At 40.9% G+C, this 27,049-nt stretch overlaps 1 protein-coding gene across 50 annotated transcripts in view; it reads right to left on the bottom strand.

Annotated features, from left to right (window-relative positions):
• Nucleotides 1–27,049, bottom strand: part of TRDN (triadin) — a 1,056,665-nt gene that overhangs the window by 285,066 nt on the left and 744,550 nt on the right. For all 50 annotated transcript variants that reach the window (XM_077486957.1, XM_077486959.1, XM_077486986.1 and 47 more), the window contains 8 exons: nt 17,852–17,887; nt 16,572–16,616; nt 10,112–10,156; nt 9,901–9,948; nt 9,538–9,582; nt 6,497–6,541; nt 6,283–6,330; nt 5,922–5,966 (listed from right to left, as the gene is read on the bottom strand). In XM_077486957.1, the coding sequence (XP_077343083.1) occupies nt 5,922–5,966; nt 6,283–6,330; nt 6,497–6,541; nt 9,538–9,582; nt 9,901–9,948; nt 10,112–10,156; nt 16,572–16,616; nt 17,852–17,887 (357 nt within the window). The remainder of the gene's footprint in view (nt 1–5,921; nt 5,967–6,282; nt 6,331–6,496; nt 6,542–9,537; nt 9,583–9,900; nt 9,949–10,111; nt 10,157–16,571; nt 16,617–17,851; nt 17,888–27,049) is intronic.

The raw sequence follows: 27,049 nt of genomic DNA, 5'->3' as shown, positions 1-27,049 counted from the left end.
TAAATTGAAATCATATCACCTCTCAAGCATCTCTACTCCAGAGAGAATAAGTTAAGTGCTCACAATCTTCATAACTAATATCCTCCAGACTCTCTATTAGCTTTGTTGTCCTTCTTTGCACTCGCTCAATTTCCAGTACATCCTTCCTGAGGACTGGTGCCCAGAACTGGACTGCATATTTCAAATGAGGCCAGACCAAAGTCTTCTAGAGTGGGAGAATTATCGCTTTATCCTTGGAGTTAATTAAATTTTTAATGCATGCCAATATTCTGTGTGCTTTATTAGCAGCAGCCATTGCTGAGCCTATCATCTACTAGAATCCCCAGGTCGTTTTCCATCCTAGATTCTCCCAGAGGTTAACCCCTTAGTGAATAGATTGCATTCATATTTTTGCCACCCAAATGCATTATTTTACATTTTTCTACATTAAACCTCATTTGCCATGTAGTTGCCCACCCCATTAATTTGTTCAGATATTCTTGAAAGGTTTTTGTCATCTGCAAATACAGAGATTGAATTGTTCACCCCGTTGTTTATGAACAAATTAAATAGGATTGTTCCCAGCACAGAACCCAGAGGGACCCCACTTTCTTGACTGAGTTCCTAAGTACCCTTGGGTGCAACCCATCTGGTCCTGATGATTTATTAATGTTAAGTTTCCCAAGTCTATTTCTAATTCTGTCCTCTGTTAGCCAAGAGGGTGCTTCCTGTGATGTGTCATAAGGAAAAACACTGCTGTTTTGGTTACTGAAGCCCCTTGATTCCCTCATGAAGACTGAGGTGAAGGATACATTCAATACCTTCACCATCTCACCATCCTTTGTAATCAGATGTCCTTTCTCATTCTTTATGGGGCCAGCCAGTATGGTCTGTCCTCCTTTTTTACTGTTTATATACTTAAAGAATTTCTTGGGATTTTTTTTGCTCTCCTCCACTATGTGTCTTTCATGCTCTATCTTAGCTGCCCTAATTGCACCCTCACATATCTTGTTGCATTCTTTGTAAAGTCTGAATGCTGACAATGATCCCCTAGCCTTGTATTTTTTTAAGGCCTTTTTTTGCTTTTATATGCTTTTTTACATTGGAGTTAAGCCATCCAGGAATTTTGTTGGCTCTTTTAAATTTATTTCCCAATGGGATGCACTGGCTAATGCCCTTATTTATTATGATCTTAAAGCAAACCCATCTCTCCTCCATGCTCTTTGTTTCTAAGATTTTATCCCAATTTATATCTTCTATCAAGGTTAGTAGTTTAGAGAAGTTGGCTCTTTTTAAATTCAGTGTCTTCCCCTTGTGTTTCCTGTTTGTGTGATTTATACTGAAGCCAATTGACCTGTGGTCGATGTTTCCAAAATTGCCCCATATTTTCACATCCATGATCAGGTCTGTATTATTGGTAATTAGTAGATCTAGTAACGCCTTGTTTCTAGTTGGTGCGTCTACCTTCTGACCCTGTCTCTTGCTTTATTTCATTGCTGTCACTTGAAGCTGGACTGGGTATTTTGTTATTCTGTAAAAAAGGAAGGTAAACAAGGGCACAAAGGAACTACATAGTGCAGTGATACCTTTAATAAAATAGCACAGGAAGTATTTCTTGACAAAGCCCTGATGAAATGGAAGTTATTCTGAAAAAGCATTCCCAGGGTGCCTTGCAAACTGACAGGAGGGAGATTGGCCTGATTGTATCCCCAAGTGGTGGTGTCTGATCCTTATACCGCCATTTCTGGAGTGTCCACAGCATTAACCATGTTCCTGTTTATAGTGGTGGCTGCACAGACTTTACACTGGACACATCACAGGACTCTGACGCTGATCTTTTTTACACGTGTACCCACTGTATCCACACTTGTGAGTGCAATATTTATCATCTGTTTTTATGTTTAATACTTTAATAAAGGTATCACTGCACTATGTAGATCATTTGTGCCCTTGTTTACCCTCCTCTGTTACCGAATCACCTTAGTCAGAGCCTCACCAGTAGCACATAATACTCACCTTCGCTTGCTGAGAGCTAAGAAAAATACATAGATCTTCATTGCCCAATCCAGCTAATCAAAAAGCAACTGCATGTATATAGTCAATATACAGTCTCTGCACACATTCCTTGGCTGACCAGTTTCAAGAAAGGGCCGATTAACCAAAACACACCTTATTTGCAGATAGGTTATGGTTCTGCCAACACAAGGATGACAATGATTGGGTTTTCTCAGTGCAAACATACATGCAGGGTTAAAAATAATGGCACACGTTTCTGTCATAGTCCTTTTTCAGAAAAAAAAACATTTGGTAATCATGCCTTCTGACTGTCATCTCATGTCTATGTGTATATGTCTATTTTTACACTATATGTAATAATAATATATGTATGTATGCATATTTTTCTGTTATGATTTGATCCTTTTATTATAGATTATTCCCAATATAATCTAATCTCTGTTACCCAATGATATCCCCAAAATAATAGTAGGTACACTTTTCACTATATGTATGCATTTATACCAGTCTAATGCAGTGGCGGCCATAGGGGGCCCCCGGGCGCTGCCCCTCTGCTGTAGTCACAAAAAAACATTTTTTTTAAGCTGCCTCTTTAAGAAATAAAAAATGTCCTTTAACTAAGTGCACTGTGTTTGGGCGCCAGACATAGTCCCCTTTGGGAAGCGCCACGTCAATGCAATCACGAGATTGCAGAAGCGGTGCTTCACTGGCAGAGTTTGGAGATGCTTTGCAGCGCAATTGATCATGCCAACCAGCATCCGCCCGACTGGGTGCTTTGTTCTCAGTGTGAGAACAAAGTCACTTCTCACAGGCTACAAAAAGATGGCCACCGTAAAGACTAATCCCCGTGTTCAGTGAAGAGAAGTGGCCCCTCCCCTCTTCACTGAGCACACAGAGAAAACAAAAGAAAACCAAATTCTGACGTGTAGCTGAGCTCTTCCCTAGCTGCATGGAGTAATGGGCGGTGACTGGGGCTGCCTGGAGGGCTTTATTTGGCTGGAGAGGAAACTCTGGATGGAGTTAAAGCACGTCAGCTGAGGGAGGCAGGAAGGAGAGGAGAGCGAGGGGTAAGTGAGCATCCTTCTGTCTGGGGGGATTACATTATCAGCAGGGATCTCACACTTATTATAATGAGCCTGTGCTAATCACATCCACTTTTCAATCAGACACACACACAGAAGGTGGGGGCAGCACAACCACACATTGACTTGGATTTGTTCAAACATGCTGCACTCTGGAAATTTTACAACTTTTCCATAGAGCCAACATGTTCCATAGCGCATTGGAGCAAGATGGTGATCTGAATGTAATGAATGACATTTATCACCAATGACACTAAATTGTGATCTGCTTTCTTCCACTTCCAAAAGAGATCATCTCCTCTGCTTAGGATCAGGCTAAACTCCCTTTACAAACCATGGAGCTACATCACTTTTCCTTGCTGTGGATATGAAATTAGATGATATAATGTACAGAATTCAGTTACCCCCCCCCCCCCTCCCTTTTTTTTAATCACATTTTTATAGAATTTTTCTCCCCTCATATACAACAAAAACACATTACAACATAAAACATTGCCATCAAATATCCCATATAACCCCCCCAAAAAAAACACATTTCATTACTTTATATTTCATCTTTATTCGTTTTAGGGCTCATTTTACATCAGATGCAGTGAGACCTGTCCCCCGATTGGCCAAAGCATTAGGCAACCTATTGGTTGCCTACCACTTTGGCAGAAGAGGAGACATGGCGGAGGAAACCCGAAGAGCCGAGTGGACACAGGAGCCACAGCCACCGCTTCCCACCACTACAGAATAGGAGCGACCCGCCACACGAGCAGTAAGCGCCGCCAGACCGGCCGCACTCGCACGTGGGGGGTGGGTTGTTCAGTATTTTTCAGTTTGTTTGCGGCCCCGCAAAACTTTGAGCACCAGCCGCCACTGGTCTAATGTGTACAATTACTTATGTTTGTTAACTAGCCCTGAAGAAGTGGATGCATAAATGCCTTGTCTTATTTTGAACCTTCAAAAACTCATTTAGATTACTACAAAGCTTATTGCCCTCTCGATTTCCTATATTTTCTTTGGATATAGGCATTTCTCATCTGGTTAGAGTGTAGCGCTTTTGGCCTTGTGCACTTTCATCTATGTAATATGCAAAAGTTAATTGTTAATTGTATTGTACCAATGAGCCTGTTATTCCAACATGTCTATTTTCTCATCCATAGTCAGCTGGCAAAAGTGAAAATAGAAAATAGAAGAAGAAGATGACAGTGAAAAGACCGGGCCAACGCTAGTAAAAGAGCTGTAAGAAGATAGCGGAGGCCTGGCAAGAAGAACCCGAAGATCGGGAAAGACCCCCGAAGTCGGAAAAAGACCCCCAGATGGCAGCGATGACAAAGAAGAAAGTCGGACTCCTTTGCTAGCAAAAGAGTGGCAAAAGAGCAGAAGATAGGCCAATGAGAAGACCCCCCGAAGACGGAAGACCCCCGGAGCTGTTGTCAAAGGGGGCTCCCGGATTCCGATAAGCCCCCATCCGCAGACCCCGACAACCAACGGCCAGGGTTGTTGGGAAGAGGCCCTTGTCCTCATCAACATGGGGACAAGGTGCTTTGGGGTGGGGAGCTGCAGGGCTTCCCCTTCCCCAAAGCACCCCCCATGTAGAGGGCACGCGGCCTGGTACGGCTCAGGAGGTGGGGCGCTCGCTTGTCCCCACCCCCTTTCTGAACCGGCTGGGCTGCGTGCTCAGATAAGGGTCTGATATGGACTTGGGGACCCGTTTTTTTCGGCATAGGGGTTCCCCTTTAAATCCATACCAGGTGACGGGGCTAGCGAGGTGTCAATCTCGCAGATGGAGGCAGCGACATTGACTTCATTCGCTAGTTCCGTCTACCTGGAGCCACATTCAAAATGAATGGACTTTTCTCCGTGTGTGGGCAAGTCGCTTCATTTCAAAAGTACGACGGACCCCCGCCATAGTCTAGCGGAATGTCTGCCGGACCTAGTCCGCTGGAAAAGTCCGGTCGTGTGTGGGCATATCTGGGCAAATCCGCTAGTTCGGAAAGTCCAGCGGCCCCCCACTGCAAAGTCTGGTGGGTTGTCTGTTCGTGTGTACGTGGCATAAGAGTTTCAAGTTGTAAATGACACAAAAGAAAAGAAATATGAGCAAGATATTAGAAAACTAAAAATCCCACTCCCTCAGCGCTCACGGTAAATCATAAAATGTAGCTGCTGCTATATTAATCAAAAATCTCAAGTATGGAGCCAAAGACAGTCACCTATGGTGAACCACACAAAGGCCCTAGCAGCGCTTTGTTTTAAAACATGAACGTCCAACTATAAGTTTAAATTTAGCTTTAAAATTAAAAATGTGATACAAAATATCAACCTACACCCAGTAAGAAACCTTATAGTATATATAATTAATTTCAAACCGAAAGCATAAATACTGTCACATAAGCCAGAAACAAAAAAAGTCAATTAATGTTTCAATAATAGTTCATATTCAACACAAATCCTGCCAGTATAAAATGCTGTAAGTAAATAAGTGGCAAGAGTTGCTAGCAGATCATTCAGATTCACAGTAGTCCACCACCACACGTCCTGTGCAAATCCCTATAGGTTATGCACTTACCAGAAAACCCTGGTTTAAAAGCACATTTCATATCACCAGATGACCGATCGTATCATCAGCTCTCACATATGACAAGGCATCGGATATATCTCATCGGCTGTATATTAGTCATACTATAAGGTTTCTTACTGGGTGTAGGTTGATATTTTGTATCACATTTTTCATTTTAAAGCTAAATTTAAACTTATAGTTGGACGTTCATGTTTTAAAACAAAGCGCTGCTAGGGCCTTTGTGTGGTTCACCATAGGTGACTGTCTTTGGCTCCATACTGGAAATGACACAGGTTTACCTTTTTTAGGTTCTGCTGGTTTATCTTGTTTTTTCTGTGGGATCTCTGTAAATACATTAATTTAGCAACAATCAGATGTGACAATTGCTTTTCTGGAAACACAGCATGAACAGAGATTATCATGACAAAAGTAATTATATCCACATTGTAAAGTAAAATATATGATATATGTGAAAAAGTTATTACTTGCCCCTGTCTTGCTGTTAATTCAATTGCTATACTAGTGATTAAGAACTTCTAATAAATAAATAGTAACACAATATCTTAACAGCTGTTAATTGGTAACCTTGGATTTTTGACCCTTCCTGTTCTTATAATAAAATATGGAAAACACTGTGAAAAAAAAACTTGTTGTATCTACCTGTCTTTGGCACTTTGGTTTCCTTTTCTGGTCTTTCCTCTATTTTCTCTACAAAAAAAAAATGAATGTAATGTTAAGCTCATTTGATTTTTTTGCAGTCGTGTTTTATATCAAGTATATTGACTTTTTTTCCATTATAGTGTCACCTATACAGTAATGTTCCTCAAGCTTACATATGTAACTTCTTTAAATCAACAAGAGAGAAGACACTTACCTTTCTTAGGTTCTGCTGGTTTGTCTTGCTTTTTAACTGTGGTTTCTGAAAATACATAATGGGTGTATAGCAATAAAGTGTGGCAATGTATTTTTTTTAAAATACAGTAACAACATAATTTTTCAGCAAAAAATTATATAATACTTACAGTGTTGCAATACAGTATATAAAATAGACAGCAAGATGAAGTAACATTGTAAAATCTACCTTTCTTTGGCAATTTGGCCTCCTTCTCTTTCTCTTTTTTGTGTCATAAGGAACAGATCAATGTAATGTGAAATAAATTCATAATATGATTGTATATACTATATAATGACCTGGTTTTATAGATGTATAATGTATAATACTCAAACAAAAAATCAAGTTTTTGCAAGTTTTGCAGTTATGGATTTATTTCTGAAATGATGAACCATTATATTCCTTTATCTTTCATTCAAGGCTGATACATAGATGGTAAGTATTCTATTTATCAGCATACGTTACTATAACTTCTCACCTTCAGAAGTTCCAAATCGCGGCATGCTTGTGTGATGCCATTACTTCTTAACGGTACCCGTGATTTTTCCGTGATTGTCACGCAATAATTTGGTGGCAAATCGGATTGTGCGACCTTGTCACTCAAAATAAGCTCCTGCACTGGGATTTGTCGTGATCACAGCACGTCAATCAAAGCAAAATTGCAGCACGTTTGGGGTGCCATTAAGAAGTAATGGCATTGCACAAGTGTCCTGTGATTTGCCATGATTTTGAATCGCTGCAATTCTGCCAGTGATCCGGATTGCTCAGATGTGAACAGGGCCTAACACATACACCAATCAACCAAAATATTTTGACCACTGACAGGTAGAGTGAATAACATTAATTATCCTGTGATAATGGCACCTGAAAGTGGGTGGGATATAATAAGCAACAAGTGAGAATTTGGTCCTTGTGGCTTGTGGGATATTCCTTGTCTGCAGTGGCCAGAACTTAACAAAAGTGGTCCAAGGAAGAAAAACTGGTGACAGGATCATGGGGGGCCAAGGCTCACTCATACACATAATAAGTGAAGGCTAGCATGTGTAGTCTGACCCAATAGAAGAGCTACTATACCTCAAATTGCTGAAAAAGTTGATGCTGGTTACAATATAAAGGTGTCAGATTGCATAGTACATTGCAGTTTCATTGGGCTGTGTAGTTGCAAACTGGTTAGGGTGCCCAAGGTGACCTATGTCCGCAGTCAAAAGTACCTACATTAGGCACGCAGAAGAAGGTGTCTTTAAAGCATTTACAAATTCTCCAGATCTCAATGCTATTGAGCATCTATGGAGTGTACTGGAAAGACAAGTCCAAACCATGGAGGCCCCATCAACTTACAGAACTTAAAGAATCTGCTACTGATGGTTTGATGCTAGATACCACAGCTCTATACACCTGTATCTACCCTTTATTGCTGGTGTTCTCTAATACAGACATCTGCAGGAGTTAAAGTGGATGTTGTGTGCCTCCAGCACAGTTTACACCTGTAGCTACCCTTTATTGCTGGTGTTCTGTAATGCAGGCATATGCAGCATTTACAGTGGGTGTTGTGTGCCTCCAGCACATTATACACCTGAAGCTACCCTTTATTACTGGTGTTCTGTAATACAGGTACCTGCAGGAGTCAAAGATGGTGTTGTGCACCTCCTGCACAGTATACACAACCCAATTGCTGGTTTTCCCATCTCCCTGCAGGCCATTACTATGGTCCGACGAAGAAGAAAGCCGGGCTCCTCTGCTAGCAAAAGAGTGGCAAAAGAGCAGAAGATAGTGGAGGAGTCCGGCAAGAAGACCCCCCCAAGCTGTCTAATAAAATACTTTAAAAACCTGTGTTGTGTTTTTTTATTAACACTTTTTTCCCCCAGGTGAATGGGTAGGGGTACATTGTACCCCATACTCATTTACATAGGGTGGGGGGCTGGAATCTGGGGGGCTCCCAGATTCCGATAAGCCCCCCACCCGCAGACCCTGACAACCAATGGCCAGGGTTGTCAGGAAGAGGCCCTTGTCCTCATCAACATGGGGACAAGGTGCTTTGGGGTGGGGGCCACAGGCCACCCCTTCCCTAAAGCACCCCCCCATGTTGAGGGCACGTGGCCTGGTATGACTCAGGAGGGGGGACGCTCGCGTGGATAAGGGTCTGGTATGGACTTTGGGGGGACCCCCACGCCGTTTTTTCGGCATAGGGGTTCCCCTTTAAATCCATACCAGGTGACGGGGCTAGCGAGGTGTCAATCTTGCAGATGGAGGCGGCGACATGGACTTTCTTCGCTATTTCCATCTACCTGGAGCCAAATTCAAAATGAACGAACTTTACTCCGTGTGTGGGCAAGTCTGTTCATTTCAAAAGTCTGGCGGACCCCTGCCATAGTCTGGCGGAATGTCCGCCGGACCTAGTCCGCTGGAAAAGTTCGGTCGTGTGTGGGCAAGTTCGCTTGTTCGGAAAGTCCGTTGCCCCCCACTGCAAAGTCCGGCGGGTTGTCCGCTGGACTAAGTCCACCGGATAGTCTGATCGTGTGTACGCAGCATAAGGCCGCGTACACACGGGCAGATTGTCTGTCCAACTTAGTCCGCTGAACCGTGTTTCAGCGGACAATCCGCTCGTGTGTGGGCTTCAGCGGACTTTTTCAGCGGACTGTCTGACGAACAAAGTCTTACGGAATTTCCGTAATTTTGTCCGTTCAAACTTGGTTTTGTCCGTCCAAACTTGGTTTCAGCGGACAGTCCGCTCGTGTGTAGGCAAGTTGGACGGACTAAGTATGGCGCATGCTCAGAAAGGATTTACACGGCCGAAGGTTGCATTGCAGTGTATAGGACGTCGTTTTTCTAGTCCCGTCGTACGTGCTGTACACGTCATCACGCACGCTTTCAGCGGACTGTCTGCTCATCGTGTGTGGTCAAGTCCGTTCATTCAAATTTTGAACGGACTGTCTGTCGGATTGTCTGACGAACTTAGTTGGGCAGACAATCCGCCCGTGTGTACGCGGCCTAAGAGTTTCAAGTTGGACATGACACAAATTTACCTTTTTTAGGTTCTGCTGGTTTATCTTGTTTTTTCTGTTGGATCTCTGTAAATACATTAATTTAGCAACAATCAGATGTGACAATTGCTTTTCTGGAAAAACAGCATGACCAGAGATTATCAGGACAAAAGTAATTATATCCACATTATAAAGTAAAATATTTGATATATGTGGAAAAGTTATCACTTGCCCCTGTCTTGCTGTTAATTCAATTTCTTTACTAGTGATTAAGAATGTCTAATAAATAAATAGTAACACAAAATCTTAACAGCTGTTAATTGGTAATCTTGGAGTTTTGACCCTTCCTGTTCTTATAATAAAATATGGAAAACACAGTAAAAAAAAAAAAAAACTTGTATCTACCTGTCTTTGGCACTTTGGTTTCCTTTGCTGGTCTTTCCTCTATTTTCTCTAGAAAAAAATGAATGTAATGTTAAGCTCATTTGATTTTTTTGCAGTTGTGTTTTCTATCAAGTATATTGACTTTTTTTCCATTACATTGTCACCTATACAGTAATGTTCCTCAAGCCTACATATGTAACTTCTTTAAATCAACAAGAGAGAAGACACTTACCTTTCTTAGGTTCTGCTGGTTTGTCTTGCTTTTTAACTGTGGTTTCTGAAAATAAATAATGGGTGTATAGCAATAAAGTGTGGCAATGTATTTTTTTTAAATATAGTAAAAACATAAATTTTCATCAAAAAAAATATTATACTTACAGTGTTGCAATACAGTATATAAAATAGACAGTAAGATGAAGTAACATTGTAAAATCTATCTTTCTTTGGCAATTTGGCCTCCTTCTCTTTCTCTTTTTTTGTGTCAAAAGGAACAGATCAATGTAATGTGAAATAAATTCATAATGTGATTGTATATACTGTATAATGACCTGGTTTTATAGATAAACATTTTTATGAAAGAATGTATAATACTCAAACAAAAAATCAAGTTTTTGCAAGTTTTGCAGTTATGGATTTCTTTCTGAAATTATGTCCCATTATATTCCTTTGTCCTTCATTCAAGGCTGATACATAGATGGTAAGTATTCTATTTGTCAGCATACATTACTATAACTTGAACAAAAGCTCTTCTCACCTTCAGAAGTTCCAAATCGCGGCATGCTTGTGTGATGCCATTACTTCTTAATGGTACCCGTAAATTTGGCGTGATTGTCACGCAATAATTTGGTGGCAAATCGCACAGCGCGACCCTGTCATTCAAAAGAAGCTCCTGCATTGGGATTTGTCGCGATCACAGCACGTAAATCTAAGCAAAATTGCAGCACAATTAGGGTGCCATTAAGAAGTAATGGCATTGCACAAGTGTCCTGTGATTTGCCATGATTTTGAATCATGGGCAGAATTGCTGCAATTCTGCCAGTGATCCGGATTGCTCAAATGTGAACAGAGCCTAACACATACGCCAATTGACCATAATATTATGACCACTGAAAGGTAAAGTGAATAACATTAATTATCTTGTGATAATGGCACCTGAAAGTGGGTGGGATATAATAAGCAACAAGTGAGAATTTGGTCCTTGTGGCTTGTGGGATATACCTTGTCTGCAGCGGCCAGAACTTAACAAAAGTGGTCCAAGGAAGAAAAACTGGTGACAGGATCATGGGGGGCCAAGGCTCACTCATACACATAATAAGTGAAGGCTAGCATGTGTAGTCTGACCCAATAGAAGAGCTACTATGAATGAATGAATTAATTAATGAAATACTTGTATAGCGCACAATGCAAACTGAATTGCCTCTAATTGCTGAAAAAGTTGATGCTGGTTACAATATAAAGGTGTCAGATTGCATAGTACATTGCAGTTTCATTGGGCTGTGTAGTTGCAAACTGGTTAGGGTGCCCAAGGTGACCTATGTCCGCAGTCAAAAGTACCTACATTAGGCACGCAGAAGAAGGTGTCTTTAAGGTGTTTACAAATTCTCCAGATCTCAATGCTATTGATCATCTATGGAGTGTACTGGAAAGACAAGTTCAATCCATGGAGGCCCCATCAACTTACAGAACACAAAGAATCTGCTACTGATGGTTTGATGCTAGATACCACAGCTCTATACACCTGTATCTACCCTTTATTGCTGGTGTTCTCTAATACAGACATCTGCAGGAGTTAAAGTGGGTGTTGTGTGCCTCCAGCACAGTATACACCTGTAGCTACCCTTTATTGCTGGTGTTCGCTAATACAGGCATCTGCAGCATTTACAGTGGGTGTTGTGTGCCTCCAGCACAATACACACCTGAAGCTACACTTTATTACTGGTGTTCTGTAATACAGGCATCTGCAGGAGGTAAAGTGGGTGTTGTGTGCCTCCTGCACAGTATACACTACCCAATTGCTGATTTTTCCCATCTCCCTGCAGGCCATTACTATGTCTGGAAGGCCAACAAGGAGAGGCAGACAGTCACAAGCCAATAAAAGAGGGCAAGCGGAGTCTGTGTCTAGAGACAACAGTGCTGGTCGTGGACACGGTGCATCATCATCAGCATGTGGCCATGGGACACGCTTGTTCTTATTTTCGGCAGCTGGACATGCTGAGCCGCATCATGCCGAAGACTTGGTAGAGTGGATGACCAAGCCCTCCTCATCCTCTCTCACCCAGGCTCAGGGTACTAGCAAAGCAGCTGCCAACACGTCCTCTTCCCTCATCTCAATGTCATCAGTCACTCCTTCCCTAGACCCACCATGTCCTCCTGAGGAGTCCCCCGAACTGTTTGAGCACAGTACATGCTCCAGGAGGATGCCCAGCGTTTTGAAGGCTCTGATGATGACACCCAGCTAGAGGAAGGCAGTAGCGTGAGCACGGAGAGAGGGGATGCTCAAGAAGGACAGCAATCTGGCAGTCATGTTCCACCAGCTGCAGCATACTGCCAGGTTTGTTCTAGTGATGAAGAGGGAGGGGATGATGAGGTCACTGACTCTACGTGGGTGCCTGACAGGAGAGAGGAGGAGGAGGAGGAGGCACATCTCTAATAAGGCAGGGTGCCCTCCTGGGGCCAGCTTCGGGGCAGCACACCGACTGAATCACACCGCAGAGCTCCGCCTGTGCAGGGTGCTGCCTCTGCGCGTTATTCCAAAAGTTCTTTGGTGTGAGCCTTTTGAGACGAGTGCATCAGATCGCACTGCTGCTATTTGCAACATATGTCTCAAGCGTATCTCGCGTGGCCAAAACATCAGCCGCTTGGGCACCACATGCTTGACCAGACATATGTTGACCTGCCATGCAACTCATTGGCAAGCGTACCTTAAAGACCCACACCAAAGAACAAAGTGGACCTCTCCTTGCTCCTCATCAGCTTGGATCTCCAACCCCCACTAGACCTTCAGTCCTCTCTGAAACCTGCACTGAGAGGAATGAAGGTGTAGAATTAGGTGTCCACCGGTTGAATGCTAGCTTGGCTAAATTGCTAGCACTTCATCTGCTGCCTTTTCAGTTGGTAGATTCGGCCCCCTTCTGTGAGTTTGTGCAATGTGCAGTTCCTCAGTCGCAGGTCCGCAAACACCACTTTTTCTCACGGAAGGCGATTCCGGCTCTTTACTTGCATGTGGAAGGCAATGTCCATGCCTCGCTGGACAGGGCGGTGAGCGGTAATGTGCATATTACCGCTGACTCATGGTCCAGCAGGCACGGACAGGGATGTTACCTATCCTTCACAGCCCATTGGGTCACTCTTCTGGCAGCTGGGAAAGATGCAGGACAAGGTGCAGTAGTGTTGGAGGTTGTTCCACCACCACACCTCCAAAATGCTACTACTGGTTGTGACACACCTCTCTCCTCCATCCCCTCCTCTTCTTCTTCCTCCATGGCCTCTTCCAGTGTTTTGTCCTCAGAACCAGCGGTGCTCCGTAGGCGTTCAAGGGGCTACGCAAGTACGCAGGCAAAAAGATGCCATGCCGTGCTTGAGCTGGTTTGTTTGGGGGACAGGAGCCACACTGGGGCAGATATTTTGTCAGCTCTGTAGGGGCAGGCCGAGAGGTGGTTTATGCCACGCCAGCTTAAGCCAGGAATGGTGGTTTGCGACAATGGCACCAACCTCCTCTCCGCCCTCTGACAGGGACAACTGACCCATGTGCCCTGTGTGGCTCACATCCTTAACCTGGTGGTGCAGCAGTTCTTGGGCAGGTACCCGGGCTTACAGGATGTCCTGAGGCAGGCCAGGAAAGTCTGTGTGCATTTCCGCTGATCATTTATTGCCAGTGCTCGGCTGGCTGAGCTCCAAAAGGAGTTGAACCTGCCCAAGATCCACCTTATATGTGACATGCCCACCAGGTGGAACTCAACATTGGCCATGCTGCAGTGGCTGCACACACAGCAGAGGGCCATCAATGAGTATCTGTGTGACTACGGCACCAGGATAGGGTCAGGGGAGCTTGGTTTTTTTACCACGCCAGTGGGGCATGATCAGGGATGTATGCACTGTCCTGTCACCATTTGAGGAGGCCATGAGGATGGTGAGCAGTGAAAGTGCATGCATCAGTGACACTGTACCTCTTGTCCACCTGTTGGAGCACACGCTGTGTGGAATAATGGACAGGGCACTTGAGGCAGAACAGAGGCAGGAAAAGGAGGACTTTCTTGCCTCTCAAGGCCCATTTATCCAGACAGTGTTCCTGCTGTCCCACCTATCACACAGGAAGAGGATGAGGAGGAGGCTTGTGTCAGCAGGGAGGTGGAGCCTGGCACTCAGCATCAGCAGTCTTTTAGGGATGATTTACAGTCCCAAGAAACCCGTGGACTTGTACGTTACTGGGAGGAGGTGGCTGCAGATCATGTTGTTCTTAGTGACCCAGAGGACTCCGGACCGAATGCCTCAGCTAACCTACGCTGCATAGCCTCCCTGATCCTGCAAAGCCTGCGGAAGGATCCTCGTATTCTTCGGATCAAGGAGAGGGACCATTACTGGCTGGCCACTCTCCTTGATCCACGGTACAAGGGTAAGGTTGCAGACCTTATCTTGTCGTCGCAGAGGGAGCAGAGGATGAGACATCTCAGGGAGGCCTGTGCAATGTGTTTCCAGAGACTGGGAGGTTACAAACTCCTGGTCCTGGACAACGTGTTGCTGAGGCTTCGGTCAGTCACAGAAGGAGCGGTGGAGAAGGTTGCCGCCTGACCGATGCGTTCAGACAATTTTTTAGTCCACAGCCCCAAGGTATGATCGGTTCCAGCAACCATCGCCAGCGTCTGATTTACATGGTGCAAGAATACCTAGGGGCAAGGTCAGACTTGGACACCTTTCCCACCGAAAGGATGGATCACTGGCCAGAGCTTGCACAGTATGCAATTGAGCTACTGGCCTGTCCTGTGTCCAGCGTTCTTTCAGAACACACCTTCAGTGCTGCTGGAGGCTTTGTACCCGATCACAGGGTGCGCCTGTCCACCGACTCGGTTGATCAACTGACCTTCATAAAGATGAATCAGTCTTGGATCACCACCAGCTAGCAAGCACCTGAAGCTGATGTAACCGAATATTTTTTTTGAAATATCACATGCCTTCAAGACTGCCTATGCTGATGCTGAGTGACTGTCCTGTTATGTTGACTGACTATCCTCTTCCTCCTCAATGATCCTGCTGATAGCTTGGAAGGACATTTTTGGTTCTGGGAGATGCCACCAGCCCAATTTTTCAGCCCCTGTTTACAGGGGCATGTAATACAATTTTTGATGCAATGCTTTGCAGCAGGGCTCATTCTTGCACTCCAACTAGAGTATCTGGGAGAGGTTGCAGTGTTGTGGTACCAGCAAGCAGTGCCTAAGGCCCAATTTTTCAGCCCCTGTTTAACAGGGGCATGTAATTACAATTCTTGATATAATATTTCACAGCAGGGCCCGTTCCTGCGCCCACCTAGAGTACCTGTGAGGACTTATAATGTTGTGGCACCAGCACCACCACCACAACCACCAAAGGCCCAATTTTTCTACCACTGTTCAACAATGGCATGTAATTACAATTCTTGATATAATCGTTCACAGCAGGGCGCTCCAGCGCCCACCAAGAGTCACTTTGAGGGCTTACAGTGTTGTGGCAACACCAACACATTAGGCCCAGATTTCTGCAGAGCATATAGGGCAGGCCCCTACTTTCAAACATCCAACTTACAAACGTCTCCGACTTGCAAATGGAAGGAGACAACAGGAAGTGAGATGAAAAAAAAGACGGGTGGCCAAAATAATTATACAGGGGTGATAACCCTTCCCTATGTTTTCCAAAAAGCTTAAAAATAGATTTTTTTGACCGGAGCTACACTTTAAAAATGTACCAGTTCAAAATTACAAACAGATTCTACTTAACACAACAAACCTACACAGTCCCGGTCTTGTTTGCACCGCCTGTATACTGCTGTTCTGAGTATATAGGACCCGGGGGCCCCACGTCTTTCCTTTTTTGAATTTGGGTACGAGTTCCCCTTAATATCTGTACAAGACCCAAAGGGGCTGGTAATGGGCAAGGGGGGCTACCCATGCCATTTTTTTCTCAATAATTTTCATCCATATTGCCGGAACCAGACATGACATTAAAACCGCAAGCAGTTTTAAATGACTTTTTTCCGTTAAATGTCATTTTGTGCAGGGACTGTTCTAAACACGGGAAACACATGCCACTTCTCAGGCATACTATAGATGACCCCAGGCATGATATTTAAAGGAATATTTCACTTTTTTTTACACTTTAATCATCATTAAAATCAGTGCTCCCAAAAAAACTGCAGTTTAAAAAAAAAAATTGGCATTGACCCATGTCCCCTGGGTCCCCAAACCCTTTTTAAGACAATATCGTGTTTATTAGCCATTAAAATTAGCACTTTTTATTTCGAACGTTCGAGTCCCATAGACTTCAATGGGGTTCTAAAGTTCGCACAAATTTTTGGTCCGTTCGAAAGTTTTGGTGCGAACCGAACTGGGGGGTGTTCGGCTCATCCCTATTGGTTAGCATAAGTAACATTTTTACTTGAAAGATGAAGATTTTACCATTCATTAGGTACCTTCCAATCTATGAAAAAAAGTTTCCAAGCTTACCTTTTTTAGGTTCTGCAGATATCTCCTGCTTTTTAACTTTGGATTCTGAAAATAAATATGTAACAAGTGGGCATAAATCATGTGTAAATATAATGAAAACTTAATCAAAATAGAATGTCTAAGTTCCATAAAATATTCAAAGCTTTGCAACTAAAGAAAAAAAATCAATACAAAAAGGTTTAGATGGTCCCTACTTATGAGAACTTACAAAATGGGGAGGCAATTGATACAAAAGATAACAACTGTGGGGGATGCTTTGATGGAGAAAGTACAATTCCAACTGTTCATTTGAGGTGGGATAGGCCCTGAAGAAATTAGTTTTCCAGGCTAGCCTGAAAGCAGACAGAGCAGGGGCTACCTGGATTGATTGTGTTGGAGAGTTCCATAGGAAGGGAGAGGGTCTGGAAAAGTCCTGGAAAGGATTATGGGAGGAGGTGAGAAGAGGGCTAGAGAGCAGGAGGTCTTGTAGGGAGCATAGAGAACTGTTTGGGTGATCTTTTGAGAAGAGGTTGGTAATGTTGCTTGGGGCAGAGTTATGGATGACTGTGTATGTTGTTGTTATAATTTGAAATGTATGCATTGGGGTGAACAAAAGCAGTGGAGGAATTGACTGAGTGGGTTGGAGGACACTGAGCAGTTGGAAAGGTGAATAGATCTGGCACCATATATTGTGGTACCAACCTTTTTTGGGTTATTGTTTTATTTTCTCTTTCTCGTCTAAAATAATTTGAATAATTTAATAGTAAATAATTTCATAAATTGTATATAAACAGTGCATTGACCTTTTTTAGGTAGTTGTTTATATTTGCATACTTTGTTGAATTTTTCATCTTCTATTGCCTTTGGCATTTAGCTTTTATGTTCTTTTCAGTTTAGCAAGAAGAGCATACACTGGGGAATTCAGCAAAACTGGAGCAGACTTAATCTGGAGCAGATGTACACATTAACCAATCAGCTTCTATCTTCAGCTTGTTCAGTTAGGCTTTTGAAAATGAAAGCTAGATGCTGATTGGTTGTCATGCACAACTGCTCCAGATTCTGGCTGATCCAGTTTTAAAAAAATCCTTTCACTGTGTGTTTATGAGAATCTAAAATAATCAGGTGCAATTTTTCATAGTGGTGTGTAAAAATACATTGTGATATCTACCTTTCTTTATTTTGCCTTCATTTCTATTTTTTCTACTCTTCTGACAAAAAAAAATGCAATGCAGCAAACACTCTCAGTATGCATGTACTGTAATACATGCAAACCAATTGTAACATAACATCACAATATCTACCTTCTTTTGGTTGTTCAGGCTTTTCTTCTTTCCTATCTAATAAGAAAAATATTTTTGTAATATTAAATAAGAAAAAGATTAATGTTATATTAAATAATACCATTTTACTTAAGCTTTTTGTTATAGTTTCAGATAGATAGATACAGTAGATAGATAGGAAGATAGCTAGATAGATATTGTACTGGTTTAATAAATGAAGTCTGCAATAGAAAAATAAAAAAAATTATAATTGAAGTGATAGGCACACTGCCAAATGTTAAATTGCTGTCTGTATTAATACTGGAGATATTTACTTTCTCTATTGTCCTGTATCTTAGAAACAGAAAGTGAGGTCAAATCCTAAATTTTGGATTTGTCATGAGAGCAAAAGGTTAGGAAAAATCTCCCAGTGGGTAAAATATTTGGGTGTTTATAAAATATGCCACACTAAAGGCAAATTAATCATTTCTATCTAGTGCATCAAATCATATACTACATATCAATGCACTTACTCTCCATAACATTCAACGGCTTTATTATGAAATTACAAGTTATACTCACATGTGTTTCAAAACCATCAAGCTACTCTAGTGACTGCAGGGAAACATGTCTCAAGGGCTGGTGCAGTACAAACTCCCACCACTCACAGAGACACACTCTGTAATGCTCTTTAGGCAGTCCTAGGCAGAACTATAGTTTCTTTTCATTATCATGCTGTAAGATATACAGGGAAATGATTTAAAGCACTGGATGGAATTGATTAATTTGCCTTTAGTGTAACATATTTTATAAACACACATTGGGTGATTTTTTTCACTTCAAATGCTAGCTAGGTTGTACCATGACATAGCTTATAAGAAAAATGTTTGCGTGACTATCTAAAAGGAATTCCCCCTAATTGACAGGACAGAGCTTATAACCTTTCTAAAATTTCCATCAATACTACCCTTATAGAGGCCAATTATAAAACACTCCTTCGTTGGTATCTGGTCCCGACTAGGGTAGCTAAAATGCATCCTTCTACCTCGCCAAATTGTTTCCGATGATGCGGCCAGCTGGAGAGAATGTATCATATTTGGTGGCAATTCCCCCTTATAACTAGGTTCTGGATTAGGATATTCAATTTAATAAATTCGGTAATGGGGGTAAATATATTTGTAGATCTACAGAAACCGCTCTTTCACAACTGCCCGATGAAGTACCCCAAAAAATCTGTAAGATTGATCACTTATATATTGATAGCGGCGAGAATTATATTGCTAGGCATTGGTAACAGTCAGTAATTCCTCTTGATCATGTTAAAAGTAATCTCAATTGGATCATGATTAATGATAAGCTCACTCATATACTTTGCAATAACTCCAAAAAATTTGACAAGATATGGGACGCATGGATTAGCTATATCTCAATTCCGGGGAGAACTCCGGGTTGACCGTCTCCTCCTTCTTCATCCATGTTTTCTTCTTTTCTTCTCCTTCCTCTCTCTCTCTCCTTCATTTTCCCTATTACTTATTTTTTTTGTTTATTTTTTTTCTCCCTGGTATTTACATATACAATTCAGTTAATAGCTTTTTGGCACCTTACACAGTAATGAGCCCTGGTATAACCTCAGGGATCGTGACCAGGCCCCCTTTTTTCCCTATATCATACCTCTACTCCGGCCCTCCACTATCCACCATACATGGTGGCATCCTTGATCTAGGCTTGTGCAATTCGTTTCGTAACAAATCTAAATTCGGCCGAATTTTGCATCTTTCAGACATTCGGATGCATCCGAATGTCCGAATAAAAAAAAAACTAATAACAACGAATACGAAAGAAATATAACGAATGAATTTGAATGAATTTGAATGAATTCAAATGAATTTGGTAATTCTTTAAAGATCTAATGAAACAAAAGGTCAGCTCAAAGTAAATCTTATAGTCCAACCAGCTAATTAATTTTGTGTCAGAGGTTGGATTACTGGCAAAGTGCATTCCTGAGAACTGAGTTAGAAGGGTGTTGTATTGTATTTGAGCCGAGGAGAAGAGACGTTGTCATTGTGTGTGTTAAAAGATTCAATAAACAAACGACTTTCCAAACTACGAATCGATGCATCCGAATGTCCGAATAAAAAATAACGAATAACAACGAATACGGAAAAAATATAACGAATGAATTCGAATGAATTTGGTAACAAAAGGTCAGCTCAAAGTAAATCTTATAGTCCAATCAGCTAATTAATTTTGTGTCAGAGGTTGGATTACTGGCAAAGTGCATTCCTGAGAACTGAGTTAGAAGGGTGTTGTATTTTATTTGAGCCAAGGAGAAGAGACGTTGTCATTGTGTGTTTAAAAGATTCAATAAACAAACGACTTTCCAAACTACGAATCAATGCATCCGAATGTCCGAATAAAAAATAACGAATAACAATGAATACGAAAGAAATATAACGAATGAATTCGAATGAATTCAAATGCATTCAAATGAATTTGGTAACAAAAGGTCAGCTTCAATAAAGAAGCGACTTTCCAAACTACGAATCATTATCACGAATGTCTATACAAACATAAATAGCGAATTTCAACGAATACGAACAAATGAATTCGACACTCTACGAATAATAACGAATTATCCAAAAACGTATTAACGTAACATAACGAATATAACAGAACGAAATTATGTATTTTACGAATGACAACGAACCGAAACTAAACGAAATTTTCCATTGTGCACAAGTCTACCTTGATCATAACTGGGAAGTAACTGTTCAGTCCCATTAGTACTCAGATATATGCTATATCTTTTGCTTTCTGATGTGATGATAGATGACAAATAGCTGTTCTAATTATACCTCATATGTTATTGTATTGTATTGCTATTACTGACAATCTGAAAATTGAATTGTTACATTTATGCATCTGTTTATACCAGACTTTGTTTCTTTTTCAATAAAAATATTGAAATATATTTTCAATTTGATGTGAATTTCTATTATTTCCTGTTTCATCTTTAAGACAGAAAGTGAAGAAAATCTATGCAATGGTATACAGACAGCAAAAAATAATCTGAAAGTAGTTTTAACCCTTTTTTTACTAAAGCTAAACATGTTTTGGATATGCACACATTTTAACTTTTTTCCTACAGAAGAACTAGAGGCTGCTTTAGGTTTTTATTGTTGTATGTGATTCTACTAAAGAGGCTTTAAAAGGATAAGTTCACAAAAAAATCTAAAAAATAGTAAATAGTTGTGACCAATGCTGCTACTTAAGAAAAATAAACTTAAACATACAGTAAATATCAAAAACAGTGAAATAAATTATATATACAAAAATGCATATATGTGAATTCACAGCAACAATGACACCTAATTAATTCAGGGCTCAATCCAAAAAAATGTGATGCCAATTATAAAACCATGTTCTAGGTATACTGAAAATATGAAAAAAGAGAAAATATCAAATAACAGTCCTCTTTAACCAATGAAATTCATGCAAAATGATAATTTCCAGTGATATCCTAATTAGGAAAAACACCGAAAAAAAATCCACCACCACTGTGTGCCACATCTGACCCACTCCCATCAAATAGCAACTCACTAAATCCTATTGCCTACCACTCTCATGGTTAGGATAATACACCATAAGAGTCAGTTCTTAATAGATTCCTTAGTAAGCCAATCCACTTCTCCACCGCTCTTGCAGTAAAGGTGCACATCCATGGGTAAACATAAAAAAGAAAGGCTCCACTAGTGTAATAGTGTCAAAGCACAATCTTTAATCGAAAACCGGTATCAAATCCACTCACATGTAAAACATTTGTATAAAACATTGTACAGCTCATAGCATAGTAAAGTGACCCCCTTCAGTCTCACCACCTCCGCGCTGGCTGACGACTATCCAGGGAGAAACCAATCGCTCTCACAACATTGATGCGAGAATTCCGGTTGACACATAGTCACACACTGACACGTTTCATCACTTACGACTTCGTCACAGCGGGTGGCTGCATGGCACAGCAACCAGGCTTGTGAACACTCAACCTCTGAACCGTTAACCGCTTCCAAGGTCAGCGATCAGTAACCAGCTGTGCTGAGTGCAATCCTCCATAGCGAACCCCTTCCTAGGGACATGCAAGCATCTATGGAAGAGGCAACATCATGCTGTCTATACAATTAACCACTCAAATCCATACTCAAGCACTATCATAGTTACATAGTAGGTGAGGTTGAAAAAAGACACAGGTCCATCAAGTCTAACCTATGTGTGTGATTATATGTCAGTATTACATTGTATATCCCTGTATGTTGCGGTCGTTCAGGTGCTTATATAATAGTTTTTTAAAACTATCGATGCCCCCCACTGAAACCATAGCCTATATACTTATTAGGGTGGCCGTAAATAATAAGTAACGTTGCCATACAAAAGTCTCAGACCTTGGAAAGGGCAACAGCCAGTCTACATCACAGTGTTAAAGTACTACCCTAATTGATCCAATTAAAAATTACATGTATATGTAAAATCCTAATATTACTCCATATAAATCAAAAATATAGTTACACTCTAAATTATACATATATGTAAAATTATATATATTTAAAAAACATATATATTTAAAAAACCAAGGATCAGAACACAATAATAAAATAATATAATATCCACACTGAGTAATATACTGTTTAGTAATCGTTAATGAAGCAGTTTACATCTAATTCTATATTTAAATCTGCAGGTTTAAACGTTTGTAATAAATAAATCCATTTTGTTTCACATATGGACAGGTCTCTCACCCAAATAGAACCCCTCCAAGATGCTGAAACTCCCCAAAATGTAGGACTCCTCTGATCTTTTTGATGGTGGCATCTAAAATGATTGAAACACTGTGATGCTTGTATGCTTTAATTATATTGTGTTTATGTTCGTCGACTTCCTTTTTCAAAGTATGTTTAATGTGCCCTAGAAACATCAAGCTACATGGGCATAGAAGTGCATACACCACATGTGATAAGATTATAACTATCATACTCTCAGCACTCTCAGAGCTGGCAAAAAGAATCTGACTATGGGTATAATCCAACATATAACCATTATCAGGCCTTAAGTGACTATGTGGATGTCAGTGAGTTTTCACAGAATGCCAACCACTCACCTTTTTTAGGGAGGTGGCAGAGGCAGAGGATGAAATCACCCATGTATTCAAAACATCAAGGGGAGAGGAAAAGAGATGGGATAGGAAGAAGACAAGAAGAGGTTCTAGAGCAGGCCAAAGGGTCAAGTACAAAAAAACACAGGAGAGAATATTAAATCAAGGGATTTTCAATTTAAGTAAGGTGAATTTAACTAAAAATGAATTGCATAACCTGAATCCTTGCCTGAAGTGTGCACCTTAGTGCCCGTTCACACAGGGGCGACGCGACTTGCAGCGTGACTCACAGACGCGACCTGCACACAACTTCAGCGGCGACTTGCAAAATGACTTCTGTATAGAAGTCAATGCAAGTCTCCTGAAGTCGCCCCAAAAATAGTACAGGAACCTTTTTCTAAGTCGTAGCGACTTGAGTCGCTCCTATTAGAACGGTTCCATAGTACAGAACGGAGCGCGACTTGTCACGCGGCTAAGTCGCCTGACAAGTCGCGGTAGTGTGAACGGGCACTAAAAGACCAGTCAATGAGTTAAATCTTTATATTGATACACACAAATATATTAGGAAGTTACATTTGAAAACGTATTTTCTAAATAATCCTGTAACCTCTATTAGTAATTCTAGTATGGCTGGATGTGGAATTGATAGTGGTGTGCGTAACAAATCTATATTTAATCCTCCCTTGAGAAAAAATGATCATGTCGAAGTCTTTAAGCAGTTAGTTCTGAAAGATTTAGAACAGATTAAACCCAGCAACGATTTAAAGAATAGACACATTAGAGATGGAATATAAAGCCTTGAAAGTAGAAAATATATTATAATCAGGCCAGCGGATGGTGGGGGGGGGATTTTAGAAAAAGAGTTTCACAACCAACAGTTGGTTAATATGCTGTCTGAACAGAAGACATATGTTAAATTATCTAAGAATTCTACACTTAGGTTCAAGGATGAACTTAAAGTCTTAATAGATTTTGGATATGGAACCCATGTTTTAACTAAGAAAGAATAAAGATACTCAGTACCGAGTGCTTGCAGAATGCCAATCATTTATACACTCCCCAAGATATATAAAAATTACCAATATCTGCCTGCATGACCCATAGTAAATGGTATTGAGTCGGTTACAGCCAGACTGGGAGAGTATCTTGATAAGTTCCTCCAGCCTATAAAAAGACTAAGGCATTCCTAAAACGCACCAAGGATTTGTTGTGTACATTAAATGACATTGAGTTAGGAGTGCATCATCCTTGCACACATTTATTCAACATGACGATACCTTGTTGGCATTAAATTGGGCCTTGAGTAGTAGGGATGACATTCCTTACTCTCAAAAGGTGTTCCTACATAGAGCGATGGACTTTTTTCTTTCACATTATCATTGGTATTAGAGTTCTTTGGTCAGAAAATAGGTGTTGCTATGGACGCCAAATTTTCCGCCAACATATCCAACATTTTCATGGTGGAATGGGAGGACAAATTTGTGTTTAGTCAAAATAGACATGAATTGAAATATTACAGACGCTTCATAGACAATATTATATTCATCTGGGAGGGATCTGAGGAGAGCTTGCGGTCTTTTATGATACATTTAAATAGTAATACTAACAACTTTAAGATTTTCAGTGGGACTGCAATCAATACATTTTTTGGCTGTAACAATATTAGTCCCATTAGGCCCATTAGTTGCAACTGCACTTTTGATCAAGATTTTATTGAACAACCGATTAAATAAAATTTTGTTCAGAAAGTTTATTCAGAGGTTGGATTCTAATCCAGGAGATCTAAAATGTGTTGAAAGTCCCAAGGAATCAGGGCATGGTTAATAAAGTGAAAAGTCCTAATAATGCCAAACAATGGAGTTTTATATGAGACTTCCATAACCAATATAAAGACATTGAGAATATTTATCGGAAACATTGGCATGTTTTACTAATGGGCCAAACTCTGGGTTCTGTTTTACCATGTCCACTTTCTTTTATATATAGGAGATCACCATGTGTTGGTGAAAAGGTGGTCAAAAAAATATTAGACCCACCAGTAACATATTTCTTCCCGGTTTCTTGGCTTGTGGTAAATGTAAAGTGTGCAATTTTGCAAGAGGTAATGTCAGGAGGCATACATCATCTCTGGCAACCTATACGGGCCATGTTTATGATATTAATAATCTTATCACATGTACTACACATATGGTGTATGCACTTCTATGCCCATGCAGCTTGGTGTATATAGGGCACCCACTAAAGTACTTTGAAAATAAGAGTCGGTAAACATTTACAAAATATAATTAAAGGATACAATCATCATGGTGTGTCAAATCATTTTAGATGCCACCATCAAAAAGATCCGAGGGGTCTTTAATTTTGGGGAGTTGAAAGAGTTTCAGCATCTTGGAGGTGTTCTAATTGGGTGAGGAACCTCTCAAGATGTGAAACCAAATGGATTCATTTATTACAAACTTTGGAGCCTGCAAGTTTAAATATAGAATTTGATTTAAATGGCTTCATTAGCGACTATTAAATTGTATATTACTCATGTGGATATTATATTATTTTATTATTGTGTTCTGATCCTTGGTTTTTTTAAATATGTATATTTTTTTAAATATATATAGTTTTAAATATTTATATAGAGTGTAACCATACCTTTGTTTTATATAGAGTAATATTAAGATTTTACATGTCATTTTTAATTGGAACAATTAGGGTAGTACTTTAACATTGTCATGTAGACTAGCTGTTGCCCTTTCCAAGGTCGGAGGCCTTTGTATGGCAAGGTTACTTATTATTTACTGCCACCCCAATAAGTATATAGCTCAGAGCTTTTTTTCTCAGAGAATTGGTACAGGATGTCCTCTCTTCTGAGTCACCCCTTGACTCTGCCCCCTATCCACCTCCGAACACCATTCCTTTTAGGGAATACAGAACCAAGTAACATATTAAAGTAAAGTAACATATTATAGTAAAGTATTTTGTATGGAATCGTTAATGATTACAAGAAAGGCAGTAAAACATATCTAGCAACAATGGTCACCCCAGCAAAAATAGATCCGCCCCAGCAACAGTGGACTTCCAACAGCCAGAATCAATAGACCCTCCATCAGCCATCAACTTTAGACCCCTCACTCAACAGTATACACCTCCCAGCAATGATTGACACTCTTCATAAGACCCATCCCCAGCAACAAAAGATCCCTGCTGAGCCACAGAAGACCTCCCCAGAAATAATAGACCCCACTATACAAAAATAGATCCCCTTTAGCAACAATAGATTCCCCAGCAGCCAATATCAATGGACCTTCCAGCAGCCAGCAACAAAAAAGCTTCCCTCCACAGGAGAACCGTCCCAGCAACAATTAACCGTCCCAGCAACATAAGACCCATCCCCAGCAACAACGGATCCCCCACAAGCAACAGAAGACTTCCACAGCAACAATAGATTCCCTTCAGCAAAAATAGATCTCCCAGCAGCCAACATTAACAGACCCTATAGTACACCCAAGCACCCCTTGCTGTTACATACATTTAGTTCTGGAGATGCTGGAACTGCATTCCCTCATGTTCCTGCTGAAAAAAAAGCCCTGATATAGCTTCTCTATACTTAGCAATGTAATTCACAGCGCTATAGTGTGGATATTAGGGGTTAACTGCACAGGTGGTCTTTTTTTAAAGCGTTGGTTAAAGATACAATGGAAAACACTTGAGTATGGATTTGAGGGGTTAATTGTATAGACGGCATGATGTTGCCTCTTCGGTAGATGCTTGCGTGTCCCTGAGATGGGTTTATTAAGGAGGATTGAGCTCAGCACAGCTGGTTACTGATCGTTAACCTTGGAAGCGGTTAATGTTTCAGAGGTGGAGTGTTGATAAGAATGGTTGCTGTGCCATGCTAACTCATAAGTGATGAAACACATTGGGTGTGACTGTAAGGCAACCAAAATCATCGCATCAACATTGTGAGAGTGTTTGGTGTCTCCCTGGATAGTCATCAGCCAGCGCAGAGGTGGTGAGACTGAAGGGTGTCGCTTTACTATTCTATAAGCTGTACAATGTTTGATACAAGATGTTTTACATGTGAATTGATGGAATATTGGTTTTAT

Source organism: Lithobates pipiens, unplaced genomic scaffold (assembly GCF_037356315.1).
Source record: "Lithobates pipiens isolate NorthernLeopardFrog02 unplaced genomic scaffold, aLitPip1_a1.2 Scaffold_18, whole genome shotgun sequence".
Taxonomy (NCBI): Eukaryota; Metazoa; Chordata; class Amphibia; order Anura; family Ranidae; genus Lithobates; species Lithobates pipiens.
This window is presented reverse-complemented; position numbering and strand designations above follow the sequence as displayed.